At 38.8% G+C, this 17,956-nt stretch overlaps 1 protein-coding gene across 1 annotated transcript; it reads left to right on the plus strand.

Moving 5' to 3' along the window:
* The first annotated feature begins 15,015 nt into the window (after positions 1-15,015).
* LOC126625499 (probable phospholipid hydroperoxide glutathione peroxidase) lies at positions 15,016-17,906 on the plus strand. Its single transcript, XM_050294577.1, has 8 exons — positions 15,016-15,307; positions 15,765-15,853; positions 16,548-16,624; positions 16,737-16,798; positions 17,125-17,243; positions 17,531-17,660; positions 17,761-17,769; positions 17,833-17,906. Exons 1-8 carry the CDS (start codon positions 15,265-15,267, stop codon positions 17,904-17,906), a joined length of 603 nt encoding a protein of 200 aa, XP_050150534.1. The 5' UTR covers positions 15,016-15,264.
* The last annotated feature ends 50 nt before the right edge of the window (positions 17,907-17,956 follow it).

Below are 17,956 nucleotides of genomic sequence, written 5' to 3' on the forward strand. Positions count from 1 at the left end.
AAATCAATGATATCAAACAATGGTTCACCATCATGCAGACTTAGGCGAAGACCACTTATTGCAGGAGTAGAGATTAGATTGCAGTCTAGTATCTTAGTCTGTTTGAGAAGATCAGTGATATACTTCGTTTGAGTGAGATGAAGACTAGTTGTAGTACGATGGACTGCCATGCCCAAAAATTAATGAAAAGGCCTAAGATCCTTCATTGAAAACAACGTGCCTAACAATTTTATCATGCAAGTAATATGCGACATACTATTGCCGGTGATCAGAATATCATCCACATAAATCAACAAGTAGATAACCACAGAGCCATCAAAGAAGGTGAACAATGATGAATCATCATGAGATGAGATGAAACCCAAATTTTCGATATGTTGAGAAAAACACTGAAATTAAGCACGAGGAGCTTGTTTGAGACTATATAGAGACCAACGCAATTGGCAGACATGGAAAGGGCGTTGAGGATCAATAAATCCTTGTGGTCGTTGCATATATACTTCTTCAGTCAAAAAATCATGAAGGAACGCATTTTGTACATCAAGTTGCCGAAGAGGCCAATTGAAGTGAATGGCAATGGAAAGAATTAACCTGATAATGGCATAATTAACGATGGGACTAAACGTCTTGCCGTAGTCCAATCCTTCTTGTTGATGGAACCCATTAGCCACTAAACGTGCCTTGTAGCACTCAATTGATCCATCGGAACGCCGCTTGATCTTGTAAACCCATTTATTTGGAAGAACATTCATATTGGGGCGAAAAGGAACCAAAGTCCAAGTGCCATTCCGTTGCAAGGCATTGAACTCGTCAGCAATAGCAATGCGCCATTCTGAAACTTTATTAGCCTGACTAAAACATGTAGGCTCAACCAAGTCGTGATCAATGGTAGTGGCAAAAACATATTTTGAAGTAGATGTACTTACCTCTGATCGAGTAAACATGGGATGAGTTGAAGTACTTACCTCTGGAGTAGATGAAACTGGTGCCGAGAAGGGTGCATGGGGTGGCGGGGCTGAGGGAAGGACGGGATTAGGTGGTGGCTAGACAGTAAGGACATGAGACATATGCTTAGGTCTACGGGTATAGACTTGCAGTGGGCGCTGCTGATGGGTGGCAGGGGAAGTAGTAGGCTCAGATGGAATACTAGGAGGCTGGAGTGGTACAACTGGCTGTGTGGAGGATGTAGGTGCAGGAATGGGTTACATGGTTGGCCCAATGGCAAGGATGGGATCCACCGATGAGGAGAGCGGCAAGGACGAAGTAACTATGGATTCTTGACAGGGAAACCTGTTCTCATCAAACTCAATAGTCTAAGAAAACACAATGTTTAGAACGAAATTGCAACTTATTATTATTATATGGGTGAAGCTTTTGTGGTGGGGGAAATTTTTGTGGGTGAAGCTTTTATGGGTGAAGCTTTTGTAGGTGAAGCTTTTGTGGTGGGTGAAGCTTTTGTGGGTGAAGCTTTTGTTGGTGAAGCTTTTGTGGGTGAAGCTGTTGTTGGTGAAGCTTTTGTGGGTGAAGCTTTTGTAGGTGAAACTTTTGTAGGTGAAGCTTTGGAGTTGAAGCTTTGTAGGTAAAGCTTTGAAGTTGAAGCTTTTGTTGGGTACCATGAATTGATTTTGCTTCACACTATCTTGATCAAGACAGTGTGAAGCTTTTGAGAATTTGTAGTTGTCCTCCATTGATGAAGCTTTTGTTGGTGAAGCTTTGTTGGGTACCATGAATTGATTTTGCTTCACACTGTCTTGATCAAGATAGTGTAAAGCTTTTGAGAATTTGTAGTTGTCCTCCATTGATGAAGCTTTGTTGAATTTCCCTTCTTTTTTTTTGGGGGAAACTAGAAATTTGAAAATGTGGGAGAGACAACATATACAAATTATGCTTCCACACTGTTGAGCAAGAAATTGTGATGCAAGCCACACCTTGTAGTAGTCGAAGGTTTGGATGAACCATATAAATTGAATTTGCTTCGAACAGTCTTGAATTTGCCTCGAAGATTTGAGAATTGTAGTTGCCCTCCATTGATGAAGCTTTTGTTAGCACCATAAATTGGTTTTGCTTCACATTGTCTTCATCAAGAGTGTGTGAAGCTTTTAAGAATTGTGGTTGCCCTCCATTGATGAAGCTCTTGTTGGCACCATAAATTGGTTTTGCTTCACACTGTCTTAATCAAGAGTGTGTGAAGCTTTTGAGAATTGTGGTTGAACTCCTTTGATGAAGCTTTTGTTGGCACCATAAATTGGTTTTGCTTCACAATGTCTTGATCAATTGTGTGTGAAGCTTTTGAGAATTGTGGTTGCCCTCCATTGATGAAGCTCTTGTTGGCACCATAAATTGGTTTTGCTTCACACTGTCTTGATCAAAAGTGTGTGAAGCTTTTGAGAATTGTGGTTGAACTCCTTTGATGAAGCTCTTGTTGGCACCATAAATTGGTTTTGTTTCACACTGTCTTGATCAAGAGTGTGTGAAGCTTTTGAGAATTGTGGTTGAACTCCTTTGATGAAGCTTTTGTTAGCACCATAAATTGGTTTTGCTTCACACTGTCTTGATTAATAGTGTGTGAAGCTTTTGAGAATTGTGGTTGCCCTCCATTGATGAAGCTCTTGTTGGCACCTTAAATTGGTTTTGCTTCACACTGTCTTGATCAAGAGTGTGTGAAGATTTTGAGAATTGTGGTTGAACTCCTTTGATGAAGCTCTTGTTGGCACCATAAATTGGTTTTCCTTCACACTGTCTTGATCAAGAGTGTGTGAAACTTTCTACGAGTTGTAGTGTTTGCATTGTTACAGAGGGGAAATGTTTGAAGCAAATGCAAGAGGGCTGAATGGCTTAATCTTCATATGCCATGCACTGAAGTTGTTGTTGGCTTGCAATAAGACTTTGTTGGTGACTCTAACTTTTGTTGGGCATAAGTATTCCCCTAGTTGAGTTGTCAAGCTTGAGAGTTTTTGATTATTTGTGAATGCTACGAGTTCACATGTACAAGTTGTACCACTCGTCTTCTAGTAGGTTGAATGAATGGTGAGTTGTTTTCATCACTTGGTTGGTGGTACGAAGGTGAGTTCCTTCATCACCTTTCATCACATTTCGTCACCTGGTTGGTGGCACGAGGATGAGTTCCTTTTTCACCTGGTTGGTGGCATGAATGGCAAGTTGCCAAATGATATTAGAGTACGGGTTGTACATTTCATCACCTGGTTGGTGGCATGAAGGAGAGTACGGGTTGTACATTTCATCACCTGGTTAGTGGCATGAAGATGAGTTCCTTCTTCACCTGGTTGGTGGCATGAGTGGCAAGTTGCCAAATGATATTAGAGTATTGGTTGTACATTTCATCACTTGGTTGGCATGATGGAGAGTACGGGTTGTACATTTCATCACCTGGTTGGTGATGAAGATGAGTTATTTCTTCACCTGGTTGGTGGCATGAGTGGCAAGTTGCCAAATGATATTAGAGTACAGGTTGTACATTTCATCACCTGGTTGGTGGCATGAATGAGAGTACAGGTTGTACAGTTCATCACCTGGTTGGTGGCACAAAGATGAGTTCCTTCTTCACCTGGTTGGTGGTATGAGTGGCAAGTTGCCAAATGATATTTAGAGTACGGGTTGTACATTTCATCACCTGGTTGGTGGCATGAAGAAGAGTACAGGTTGTACATTTCATCACCTGGTTGGTAGCATGAAGATGAGTTCTTTCTTCACATTTCATCACCTGGTTGGTGAGAATAAGGGCAAGGTTTCAAGGCACATTGTAGCAAGTGTCGAAGACACAAAGTATATTGAACCCTTTCGAAGCACAGTTGGCTTATGTATGGATGTGTTGGAATGTATGATGTTTATGTATGAATGTGTTGGAATGTATGATGTTTATGTATGAATGTGTTGGAATGTATAATGTTTTTGTTGATTGATATGAGTGATGCTTATGAATGTTTTGCTATGCATGAAGGGATCCATGCTTTTGATATGTGAACAATGTTGGTTGTAACACTTAGTATCACATACTTTGTGTCAAAGTACGCATATTGAAGCTTTGAGTTGGAGTATAAGGGTAGGTCAGCGTAGACCAAGTGTTCCAGTGCTAGGAACGCAAAAGACTCAGAAAAAGTTGTCTGAATTCCCTCTTCTTTAAATATTTGCCGAATGGCTTGTGTGACAAAAGATCTCAAGCGGTTGAGAGTCAAAACATTTGTAATGTGTATGCCTTTTTATAATAGCATTTCCTTCAGTACCTAGTCCTTCACTTTGAAAGAGTGAGGCTTGGCCCTATAGTCATAATAGTCGACGATACGTTCACCCCTGGTTGTCTTGATACGAACTTTTATCCCTCTTGTTGTAATGGGCTTGCCGAGAGTAAAAATCATTCCTCTTACTAAGAGACAGATACGTTTGGTGACTTAGCGAGTAGCTAAATGAGGTAGGAAGTGATGCAATGGGTGTCTGAATGGCCAATATCTCCTCACTTGGTAGAACTTGACTTCCACTTCCCATTTGTTGATAAGGTTAACCATATGGGGGTTCCCTTGGTATGTCCTTGCTTCGGCGGAGGCGTGGTTGTAAGCTTATGTCATCACCTCAGAGTAAGTCTTCCAAGTGTTGGCATTGATCATGTACTTGAAGAAACAATCATGTAGGCTTGCCGTGAAGGCCTTGAGGGCGGTCTTGTCATCTGCCTCAGCGCAACGAGAATACTCATGGCTGAAGCGACCGGTATACTCTCGTAGTGACTCGTCCGGCTTCTGGCGAATAGTGTACAAGTCATTTGCAGAATATAAGTGATCAGTCTGGAAGATGTGTTAAGAGACAAACAATTTCCTCAATTTCTCAAATGAGTCTACTGTCTCAGGTGGAAGAAGGCAATACCAGTTTAGAGTTCCGCCAGAGAGGGTGGAGGGGAAGAGAATACATCGCTCTTCGTCGGTGTGCATCTGATATGCCATGGTGGACTCAAAGAGGTTAAGGTGTTCAATTGGGTCCTCCCTTCCAGTATAGAGTTGTAAACCAAGCTTTTGTTTTGTCTTCGCTTGAAAGGGGTGTCGAAGATCCTTCTTGTGAGAGGGCCAGGCCTGGGTTGGTTCCAGTCAGGTATCTCGACCTAACGTTCGGCCTTCAACTTGTTTACTTCCTCAATGAGATGTAGGACAAAAGGGTCTTGAGTGGAGTCATGTACCACTGGAATTTTCTTTCATAAGTCTCCATCGCCTCTTGGAAGTAGGAAAGTTTGAGCAAGGGCGTGTGGTTTTTTCTTGGACTCACCGTACTGACTTTTAGGGCGAGTCTGTCGGAATACCTCAGAGTCCCCCGTACCTTCATGTTCCTCTAGAACCTGTCGTTCCTTCCCTAGATTAGCAGCTGGCCTGGGTCGTGGGAGGGGACCGAGTCTTTCAGAAACCCTTGGGTCATTGATCTTCGAGCATATGTGGAGGGGATTTTCTCGATGTTGCTTTAGGAAGTCTCGGCAATCACGATAAACGGCTTTTGATCCTTCTAACCCTTCTGCAAGGAGGTTTCTTCCTCCACTTCTTCTACTTCGGGTCGAAGCATCTGGGTTGAGAGAAATCTTATGTTGATTAATGTTTTGATGATTAGCTCGCTCCTCATCAGAGATACCCATGTCGAAGGGAAGTGACCTTCCGTGTTGGGGGGCACCCAGATGATGGTTGATGTCCATAGGGGCAACAAGCTCACGTGTTTGAGAACGCCTAGTTTCATGGAGCGTCTCAAAGAGCTTCTCATACTGATCCTGGAGGACCTCATTCTGAATTGCTATCTTCTTGTTCTGAGCTTCTAATTCATCGACTTTAGCTTGAAGAGCAACCCTATTCCCTTCCTTCTTTCGTTGCTTAGCACTAGGTGCAAGAAGGGTGTCATTTTGTGTGCTATGGCTTCTTTCACTCCTCATGTTAGAGAGGGATGCCTGGTCAAAAAAGAGTGTACGAATGGTGGAAACCAGCTTGACAAAGCTGAAGAGAGTGGGAATAAGTGTCATTCCCACAGACAGCGCCAAATGTTGATGCACAAAATCAGTGAGGACTTTGGTACAACAGAAAATGTTAGGTTTGTGACTTTCGCTAGATTACTCTGGTCACTAGTGTGGATAAGTATGCAAATGGATAGAGATAGGGAAGCAAACACAAGATGTACGTGGTTCACCCAGATTGGCTACGTCCACGGAGTGGAGAAGTTCTCATTAATTGTGAAGGGTTTACACAAGTACATAGGGTCAAGCTCTCCTTTCGTGAGTACTAGTGAATGATTTAGTACAAATGACATTAGGAAATATTGTAGGAGAATGATCTCTATTTATAAAAGAGAGTTTTTAGTTTCATTCTGACATTGACACGTGTCGTGTTGTGATTGGCTTCTGATGTTGACACGTGTCGCGCTATGATTGGCTTCTGATGTCAACATGTGTCGCGCTGTGATTGGCCTCATGGTTTGAAGGAAACTCTTTTGGGTCCTTGACGGTATAACGTTGACCGGTGCTCAGTAGTTTCGAGATTGGTCAAGTATGGTACAAACAACATGCACACCCAAAAACCTTAAAAAACATATATTGAGGAGGTTTAAGAAATAATTTTTCATATAGAGAAATATGTTGTAAAATACGAGTGGCCAACCTATAAATTATGATGAGCTAGCATATGTGATGAATATGTGATGAGCTAGCATATGTGATGAATATATGATGAGCTAACATATGTGATGAGCTAGCATATGTGATGAATATATGATGAGCTAGCATATGTCATGACTATGTGATGAGCTAGCATATGTGATGAATATGTGATGAGCTAACATATGTGATGAACTAGCATATGTGATGAATATGTGATATGTGATGAGCTAGTATATGTGATGAATATGTGATGAGCTAGCACTTGTGATGAATATGTGATGAGCTAGCATATATGATGAATATGTGATGAGCTAGCATATAGGATGAAAAATGTGATGAAATAGTATATGTGATGAGATATGGGTAAGTTGTACAGGTCAGTATAGGTGACTCCGACTTACGGGCTAGTACGAGTTATTAATCACGTGATTATTTAATATTGCTGATGAGATGTTGTGTTGTGGTATGTTTATGATTTTTCTGGAAATTATACAGGTGTTGTGGCGAGGGGTTATAATGTTTTATATGGTTTCTATTAAAAAAAAATTTACAGGGCCACTCACCCTTGTCTTGTCTTCACCCTTTAGGTTTTATTAGCTGAGTTTTCTTATCGTCAAAGATTCGTGGCAATTCTTAGTATTGGAGATTATTTCGAGGGTACGATTCTTAATTCACTCTTCTGTATGCTCTAACGTCATGTGTGAAGTGGATTCATCTCCGCTCACCAGTGCACTCTGATATTTAGGCACTCTTAGGATTAAATTTATTCATATTTTTCCACATCATCACACTTTATGGCTACGTCACCTTCCAGGTGTCGACCAACACAGCTTGATTTGGAGTCCTAGTGGACATTCCGGGTCGAGGTGTATCACCTGGACCACCATGTGATGAGTCTATATTATACCATATATTTTACCCTATTCTTAGTTATAGTTTATTGGTTATTTTGGTAGAATTTTGATACTTTGTTATGTATTTTCAATGTAGGACATTTGAATTCCTCTAGAGCAAAAAGTATTCAAATGGATGAATGTTGGAGTGATTTCAATTGGATCTTCGTGAGTCTTTCAAGATGATTGTGTCAAAATTCCAAAATTTTCTACCAAGCCGTTTGACTGTGGTGATGAAATAAAGACCCAATGCGCAGCTTTCCCAGATTGACGTTTTTAGATGTTTTGGGTATTTTGGAGGTTAAGATGGAATATTTTGAGGAAGATTTTCTTATGAGGATTTGTAGGGGACGTCTTTAGCTTTAAAAAGAGACCTTTTGGGACCAAATCGGAGTTGATTTGGTTGGTCAAAAGTCTGATTTTCTGAGAAGTCCGAATTTCAGTTCAAATAGGAAACCTTTTATTTCCTAGTTATCTTATTCTATTATGCTTCCTAGTTTTTAGAAGACCTTTTCTATGAGGGTTTTAATTTGGAGTAGTATAAATAAGGCTTTTTAGCCATTAGGGTTCTTTACGCGACATTGAGAGGAACGTACGCATCAATTTGGAGAACTTATCTAGGCTTTGACATTTTTTTATCTACAAGGTGTTTTCTATCCTTTTTCTATTTCAATAAAATTCCTTTTGTTTTATGGTTGTTCATAACTAATTTCCATTTGCTAGGGTGATGCCTTGAGCCTTAGCATGAATATGTAGTTTTTATTTAATTGCTTATGATATTATGCATGCATGCTTCGAATTATTAATCACTGTGCTTTAAACTGTCTCTGTGTCTTAATGATTTGCGACAATTAAGATGTTTAGATAAGTAATCAGATGCAATTCGGTCGAAATACAACCGGAGAATTGAGTATTGCTTCTTGTGATTGATAGTTGTAATTTCACCTAGGATGAATACCACGTCTTAGGGGTTACATGGTTTTTCAAAGGGTTTTCACAAAGCGTAATGAGTCATGCATGTTTATATTTAATCTGAATACCACAGACAGATTGCATGTTTGACATACGTTCTAGCTTGAATAGCACGAGTAGAATATCATTAGGAAAACCTAGCCTTCAAAGTTGCATGGGTAATTCAGAAGTCATTGGTAAATCTACATAGAATTGTTAAGGGGATGGTGAACCCTTGGTTTTTACAATTTGGTTTTCAAAACGTTTTTTTTTTTTTTCTATACTTTGCTAATTTCTTTAATTGTTTTAATTTAAAATTCATTTTTAATATTTTAGGTCATAAAATCAACCTCTTCCAAATTTTGTTTTCAAATAATTAATTAAGATTTGGTATTTACATAAATTAGTCAATCAATCCTTGCGGAAAACGACCTTGCTTGAGCCGTTTATATTGCAACTACCTTGTTCTCTTGCAAGTATTTTTAAGTGTTTTTATCCCTACTTTTACAGGTTGTAAAAATCCTATCACCATGCACACCATGAATTTGGTCAGTTCCATGATACTCACGATGATTTTGGAGTTGTGCCACGTCATTGGTTATGTGAGAGTTCGCACCAGAATCAAAGAGCCATTGTTGAACAGAAGGAGCAGCGACAGATGCACGAGAAGAGGGGGCAGCCACATATGCTTGAAGGCGAGACGAAGGAAACTTTCCTTCATATGACATGTTGAGGCGATTGAAGCAGTCAATAGCTGAGTGACCAAAACGTTGACAAATCAGACAATGGATGTGTCCAGAAAAGGAAAAACCTGTTGATTGAAGTGTAGAACCGTTAGGTGCAGGGACCAGACCAAGAATACCATTAGAAGATGATGAAGGGCCACGAGAAAGGGCTGCAGACGAAGAGGAGGCCTGCAAGAAACTAGTGTCTAGGGTGAAGTTGCGAGAGACTCCACCCCCACGTGAGTAACCACCACCATGACCACCACGTTACTGACCACCACGGCCGTGGAAACCACCATAGCCATCATGGATAGCAGCAAATGCAGAAGGGCCAACATCTGCAGGAAGAGAAAAAGTGTTGTGACGTTGTTCCGCACTTAATAATAAAGCTTCCAAAGCGTTGTAGGTGATAACAGTGTCTCGGGCTTATGCAGAGCAAACAGTAGTCTCATACTGTGGACCAACCTAGTTCATAATAATGGAAACTAAATCAGATTCTGAACGAGACCACCATAGAGTGCAAGATTATCGACGATGACATTAACCTTATCAAGATAACACTAGTAGAAAAAATATGTTTGTACGACGGTAACTTGCACGGCGGAGCAAATTTCGTCATGCAAAGTATGTTTGCGCAACACAAAACATAAAACGTGGCGCAAACGACCTTTGCGAGACGAAGGCTGGCGTCGCGTAAAACAACTTTGCACGACGTACGTACACCTGGGTCGCACAAAACATTTTTACGCGACGCCAGCCTTCGTCGCGCAAGATTTTGGCAGCAAACCAAGAATGCTTTACCGCTTTTTCTCAACTTTGTGTGACACAGGTGCACCTACGTTGCACAAAACAGCTTTGCGCGACGCAATTGCACCTATGTCGCGCAAAGTTTTTTTTTTTCTTTTAGGGTTCTTGCATTGCCTTTTTCTTTTGTGACATCCACTTGTGTAGATGTTTTAAATTGACGATCGAATTAGTTCATTGTATTCATATAGCTTTAAAGAGTGTAGCTATAAAAAATCATCAAAAGCAGAGTTAAAATAATTGTTAAATCGTGATTTTTCGTTCATAGCCGTCGAAAAGGTTTGTCCCATTACATAATCTCTGAATGTTTGACGGTTGGATCGTTGAAACTAATTTCGTATAATGTGTTTCCCATCAACTTCAATGGTATATTTACTAAGTAGATTTTAATTTATTTATTTAGTACTCATAAACAAAAGGGCACAAAAAATAAAAAACTTTGCGCGACATTGGTGCAACTGCGTTGCGCAAAGCTGTTTTGTGCGACGCAATACCTACGTCATGCAAAAAAAAAAAAAATTTCCCTTTTGCTTTTCTTTTGGGGTTCTTGCATTGTCTTTTTCTTTTGTGGTATCCACTTGTGTAAATGTTTTAAATTGACGGTTGAATTAATTCATTGTACTCATATAGGTTTAAAGAGTGTAGCTGTAAAAAATTATCAAAATCAGAGTTAAAATAACCATTAAATCGTGATTTCTCTTTTATAGCCGTCGAAAAGGTTTGTCTCATTACTTATATTTGAATGTTTGTTTTTTGCCTTTTTTGGCGTATGCGATCTCGAAGCATATGCAAACAAGTTTGACAGTTAGATCATTGAAACTAGTTTCGTACAATGCATTTTCCATAAAAACGATAGATTCACTAACACTTGGAGTTTATTTATACTTTCATTAAGTATAACATAAGATTTTGTGGTATCCACTTGGGTAAATATTTTAAATTGACGATCTAATCTATTCGTTGTATTCATATAGGGTCAAGGAGTGTAGCTGTAAAAAATCATCAAAATCAAAGTTAAAATAACCGTTAAATAGTGATTTGTCGTTTATAACCGTCGAAAAGTTTTGTCCCGTTACTTGATCTCTGAATGTTTGTTTTTTACGTTTTTTGGCGTATGCGATCTCGAAATATGTACAAACAAGTTTGACGGTTGGATTGTTAAAACTAATTTCGTACAATGTGTTTCCTATCAAGTTCAATGGTATATATATTTACTAAGTAGATTTTAATTTATTTATTTTGTACTCATAAGCAAAAGGGCAAAAAAAAAAAAAAAAAAAAAAACCTTTGCGCGACGTAGTTGTATCTACGTCGCGCAAAACATCTTTTGGGGTTTTTGCATTACCTTTTTCTTTTGTGGTATCCACTTGTGTAAGTGTTTTAAATTGACGATCAAATTAGTTCATTGTATTCATATAGGTTTAAAGAGTGTAGCTGTAAAAAATCATCAAAATCAGAGTTAAAATAACCGTTAAATCTTGATTTTCGTTTATAGTTGTCGAAAAGGTTTGTCCCGTTACATAATCTCTTAAAGCATATACAAACAAGTTTGACTGTTGGATAGTTGAAAGTCACTTTGCGTGACGTGGGGACTTGTGTCGCGCAAAGTGACTTTGTGCGACGCATGCCCCGCATCGCGCAAAGTGGCTTTGCGCAACGTAGGACGTGCGTTGCGCAAAGTGGCTTTGCACGACGCATGTTACTTCTTAATTGTACAAACCCTACTGTCACTACCTTGGCGCGACGGTTAGCGCGCGACGAAGGTTGCGTCGCGCCTTAGGCAACGATTTTTGACTTTGTGGGACGAAGGTACCTACGTGGCGCAAAGTATTTTTTCTACTAGTGTAATCGGCGATAGAAAGATCACCACAAGAAGTATTCATCAATTCGGTATGCATCTGAATAATACGATTCTGAGAAGTAGAAGCATATAGTTCTTGGAGAGACGACCAATGTTGACAATTGTACCAAGCACCTTAGGAGTGAGAGAACTAGTAATCCAAGAGAGAATCATCTGATTAGTTTGAATCCATTCATTGTACAAAGGATTCACTTTGTCAGTGAGTTTGCCGTTGTCATCCAATAGAAAGGCAGCAAGGCAGCGAGAGTCTCTAGTGACATAGGAGAGCAGATTATGACTTCGAAAAAGAGAGAAACTGAGCACGCCAAAAATGGTAGTTGTTGCGGTCGAGCTTGATTGTGAGAAAATTGGTGACCGAGGGAATAGAGACAGCAGCAGTAGAGAAGGACGCCATAGCTGAAAAGAAAAAGAACAAAAAAAATAGAACTTTAACCTTTGTCGTTAGACTAGGGCTCATGATACCATGAAATATAATCTAATATGTTTATAGAACACAACTCAATTAATGAGTGAGCTGATTACTGTTTGCACTCAAAATATACCCATTTTTACTTATTAATATGGGATTTGGAGGATTAATGAGCAAGAAGACTAACTTGGAAGATATTTAGCTATCAAGTGGGATAGGTTGGCACTATAATATTGTTTCTCCCATTTGTTTTGGTGGTGGAGGTTTGCCAGAGAGTTGTTTAATCAAGATAAGTGCATGCTTTTTCATCCAAGTGGATGGAAAGATATCATGCATGCTTTCGGGCAAGAATGGGTAGTGAAAGAAGCTAGTTTGCTTCTTTTAATTATTTTATTGCAAGTGGGAAAAAAACATGTGGTGGAGATGCAACTTGCTTCTTTTTTAATTGTTAGTTTATTACAAGTGGGGAGACATGTGCTAAAAACATATGGTGGAGATGCAAGTTTCCCTTTTAAATATTGTTTCTACATGCAAGTTGGCAAATGCAATGCAAGCTGCCCAAGCAATGAAATGCAAGCTGCCCAAGCTTCTTTTGGGCAAGTACAAAGATCTCAGCAAGGGGGCTCTTCCAGACCTCTATATAAAGAAGCAGATGGAGAAGGATTATGGACACTCAAAACAACCAATCAAAACTCTACTCAAATTAGCTCATCAGCTTCCTTGTAGACATTTATTTTTAGCCAAGCATCCTTTGCTTTTCTTGTTTATTAGCTCTGCTACTCACTTGTAGTATCGATCTGATTTGTAGCTTTTATGTACAACCCTCTTTCAGTCATTTAATCTACAAGCAATCTGCAATATATTAGTCACTTTCCTCTGTCATTTATATTTCCAAGCAACTTTGTCATTTACATATTGTTCTATTTCTCCATATAAGTAAAGTCCTTATTTTTAAGGCAAACAAAGAACCTTAATTTGAGTAACTCCCACTCAATGGCACAATCTCTTGGTTCGAAGTCAGACTCAGGCGCAATCTCAATCATTCAAATCCCGTCTACTAGCGGCATCTAGTAGTGGCACGCCCGCACCCCACTAATCTCGTATGTGAGCAAATCCCCGGCATGCCCGCAAGGCCCATGGCGGATTTAGGGAGCAAACAATTACATTGATATTTATATGAGTAGAATTGATATACGTGTAGAATTAGGATTACAAATAAATGGCAGCATGTGAACTTAATGCAAAACAGAATCAAGATTGAACTTGATCTGCAGCAGCCGCACGGTCTGAGGAATCCATGTTGGGACAAGACTGTCGTTGTGCAGGTGGTATTGCAGTCCGTTTATCAATATATATAAGCTTCAGTTAAAAGATCCCTCAAATAAGCTTATGTAAGGGACCTATATTGCATAGACACGGACAAGAATTCGGCGACAAAATCACAAGGCAACACGGTAAATTTCAAAAAATAAGGACACGAACACGACTATCTAAAAAAAATGCTAGTGAAAACAAAAGCATCACTAGAAATAAAAAAAGAGATCCCTTCATATCAATATCGTCGAACGAAAAAAAAAATCTCTTGAATTAGAAAACCGAAATCAAAGAAAAAAAGAATCCACGAGCAAATCTCGGCAGACTCTCCCGGTCACCGAAACACGGATGAGGGCTTTCTTTCAGAACCTCATTCACCCCTTTCTGTAGGTCAGGATCAACAGGATTGGTTGGGTGGCTAGAAGCTGACTAATCAACTCAAAAGACGAATGCTATGGCGGGAAATTTATTTCATATCAAGAGTTTGTTGGAGAGGCCAGGGAAGACAAATTGATATATGATGTTAAATCGAGACCGAGATAGAGAGATAGAGAGCTCCTCGTTGGCTTTTCGAGACAAATCATAGGAATGGTGCTAATTCCCATGTTCCTTTTAGGCTCGTTTGGTTTCGAGGGCCTCCCCGTCCCCTTCTAGTTTTTTGAAAGCCGTAAAACTTTCGATTTGGATCAGCAGTTGATCCAAAGTAATCCATCTCATAATTGCATATGAAAATAAACGGAGTTTTCTTTCGACCAGCAAAGTCAAGTATTGAATGAGTGTTCGTTTTCGGAGATGGATAGGGGGATGGCCGTTAGAGAAGAGAGAAAGAGAGAAGGGCTTGCGGTATTCTATATTTCTATGTATAATTCCTGATACTTAGTGCCTTTATTTATGACAAAATTTACTTGCCCTACAATTAATACAAGTTGTATAAGGAGAGGATCTTCTAGATCCAACAGAATTTCTACTTCTAGTTTACACAATTATTAGAATTCCATCCTTAGTTTTTTAACAATTTTGCAAATGAAGAGAGGAAAAAACTCTAAAATTGTGTTTGGATGAGGAAATTTAAGATTCCTAAGAAATTTTAAAATGATAGAATTTTATTTTCTAAAATTTGTAAATTTTCTTGTTTTAGTTAAACTAAAAGTATAATGGAATTTGAACACAAATTTTTATTTTTAAACTCTCACTCGTAGAAATTTGGAAATAACACATACTTATATAGAATTTAAACTCGGGAATAGAAGTCTCAAGTTCCAAGTATTTTTACACGAAGAAATTCTAAATTTCTTTGTCTATGAATCCAAATGATAAAACTTATGTACGTCAATTTATAAATTCTGGTTTTTGTCAAAATTTCATGTTTATTTTATTCATTATAAAAGTCCAAGTTTATTTTATTCATTCTAAACATGTGTAAAGCAGCATGCAAAACTAAACAACGTCCACCGTTCTAAGGAAAAAGAATGGCTGAACTACCATCGTTATTTCATCTCCACCGTCAGGAAAGGGGAACCACCACTCCACTCTGAATTGCATCTCCATCATAATTTCAAGCACTAAAGAGCTGATTTCGTAGAAAGCATCACTTAAGGGATTCTTGCTGATTTTGTGGTGTGGAGTTGATTTCCAACATCCCCTTCTGTCGATCTTATTTCTCGTTGGCCATATCTTCCATGGGAAACAAGATTTCTGGTTGCTTTACAGCAATTCCCCGAGGCAAGATAAAGCTTCTGTTCTTTTTTTCTTTTCTTTTTTACCCTAATTTAGTTTTGTACAGAAATTGCTATGGTTGTGCAATTTTCGTTCACATTTTATCTTGGGTGCAAAAGTTGCATTTAATCATTTAACCTGTGTTTTTACTTTTCATTTACCCTAATGTGCCAATGTTGCAGTTTTCGCCAGTAATCTTTAGGGGTTTTTTTTTTTTTTTTGTTAAATGATACTCCAACTACTCTAAACGGAAAGGGAGATTTCAAGCGCACTACCATGCATCAACCCAAAATAAACATGCGATATTTTAAACTGCTCTATAGCTTTTTCTGAAATGTAGAACAAGCGTAGCGTTGTTAAGTAGTGAGTGTGCTGCTACAATCAACCCAAAATAAGAACGTGAAAGTGACAGGCATAGTTCATGTGTTCCTTAATTTGGCTGGTTTGTGACTTTTACTAGCAGGTGGTACTTCAGAGTTGGGACCAGATAGTAAAACGATAAGCCAACCCAATGAGTTCCCAACTGGAACAATTTACGAATACACTGTCAAGGTAAACAAGCCTATCTTCAATTAGTTTTTGCATTTCTCCTCTCTGTGTCTGGCTGGTTAATATCAGTACTGGTCGTTTAGTTCACGGAATAGGTTCTTTGCGAAGAAAACTCCCATGTCTATTGTCAGGAGATGGGAATGGAAAATTTTGATTTCGTGTTTGGAAACGCTGGGAAATGGAAAATTTTGATGTCGCCATTTCTCCCGTTCCTATGTTTGTTTTACAAAGTAGTGGGAATCAAAATTTGTTCTGTTTTTCAATAATAACGTTCTATCAGGTCGGTATTTTAATTTACAAGTAGTGTAAATTAGTCAAAAAATAATGCTTGCTCTTCAAAATGATGGGAAAAAAATTCTTGAGGGAAGCCAGTTGATATGAAATTCATGCTCATGTGAAAGTTAATACCCATGCAGCAGGTATCACATTCTCAAGAGTGTGTTTACCAGACATGAAAATGGTATCTTGTACCTACTCCCAGCTGTGCTCTAATACACGTATTCAACGCCAAATGTTCTTCAAACTGTAAATATAGTAAACGGTAGATAGTTTCGAAAATATGTGATTGCGTTGAATGTGTTCTTTCTCTCTAGCTGTACAAATCCATAAACGAAATTCATATGTTGGATAGAAGTAGTTTTATTGTATCTTGATTTATAGTTCATCTGATGGTTGCTAATTTATATGTTTTGTGCAGGATGTTAAAGGAAAGGATGTGAATCTTAGCATGTACCGGGGAAAGGTTCTAGTGATTGTTAATGTTGCTTCCCAATGGTATTCCTTATAATCACCTTTCTGGCATTTTTTTCGTTCTTCGTAATATTTTAACCAAAAAAATGCAAAGTTCTTTGTTGATTGTTGATTTTCGTTTCACTGATTTGCGCAGTGGATTGACGGATGAAAACTACACGGAGTTTAATCAACTATATCAAAAGTATAAAGATAAAGGTATGGATTCTGAGCTGATGTTATTTTTTCATGCCCGCCATTTTAATAACCATTAAAAAATTTAACTGTAACAATCAGGTTTCTAGAAAATTTAGTCTTCAGCTGCCATCGATCGATGAAGCTTTTTTTCTTCTAGTAATTAAATTTATACTGTTTTGCTTCTGCAACAGTCTAATTTATGAGAAGAACAAGAATTCCCTCAGTTTTGTAATATGAAAGAACATTTTCATCATAAACTCAATTACTAGGTCAAAAGGTTACTGAAATATTTCTACTTTTCTCTTTACTTCTTCTCCTTTGTATGATGTACCGGGGGTGCGGCGCAGGCTTGGAGATTCTGGCATTTCCGTGTAACCAGTTTGCGGCTCAGGAACCAGGAAGTAATGAACAGATTCAAGAGTTTGCCTGCACTCGTTTCAAAACAGCATTCCCAATTTTTAACAAGGTAGATTCAGAATCGAAACACTAGGTTATGTTGCATCTGCTTTCCAAAAGTGTAAACATATTAGACTTTTAGGCAAGCCAGAAGATTGTTCGACTGGATGCCTCATGCATTGTCTTTGTAAAACGACGAACAACTGCATTGTAACTATGTGCATGCTAACAAACTTAAACTTCTAGAATTTCATATAACTCCCGTTAGGAATTTTGCAGGTTAAGAGTTTTAGATGTGTTCTTGGACGTTGTAATTATTGCACACTTTTAAATTTACCATTTTTGTTCTTGTTTTAGATTGAAGTAAACGGGTTTAATACTGCTCCGTTGTACAAGTTCTTGAAGTTAGGCAAATGGGGATTCTTCGATGACGATATCCAGTGGAACTTTGCTAAGTTTCTTGTTGACAAGCAGGGGAAACCTGTCGGTCGTTATTACCCAACAACTTCACCCCTTAGCCTTCAGGTGAAAACCTGGACGTCGAATTCTCAAATATAATGTTATGCTGCTTCTGTTGTTTATTGCAGTGATCATCGGTAGGTTTTGTCAAGTACTCAGCTGTTTAACATCGTATTATTTTTGCAGCATGACATAAACAGGCTATTGGAAGCCTCATGAATACTGTGAGATGCAAAGGCGTTACCCCGAGGGTGCTCCCCGCCAGATTCACTAATTGAACAAAACGATTTCTGTTCTTTGTTTGATGATTGACATTGTTCCGAA

Source organism: Malus sylvestris, chromosome 6, assembly GCF_916048215.2.
Source record: "Malus sylvestris chromosome 6, drMalSylv7.2, whole genome shotgun sequence".
NCBI classification, from domain to species: domain Eukaryota; kingdom Viridiplantae; phylum Streptophyta; class Magnoliopsida; order Rosales; family Rosaceae; genus Malus; species Malus sylvestris.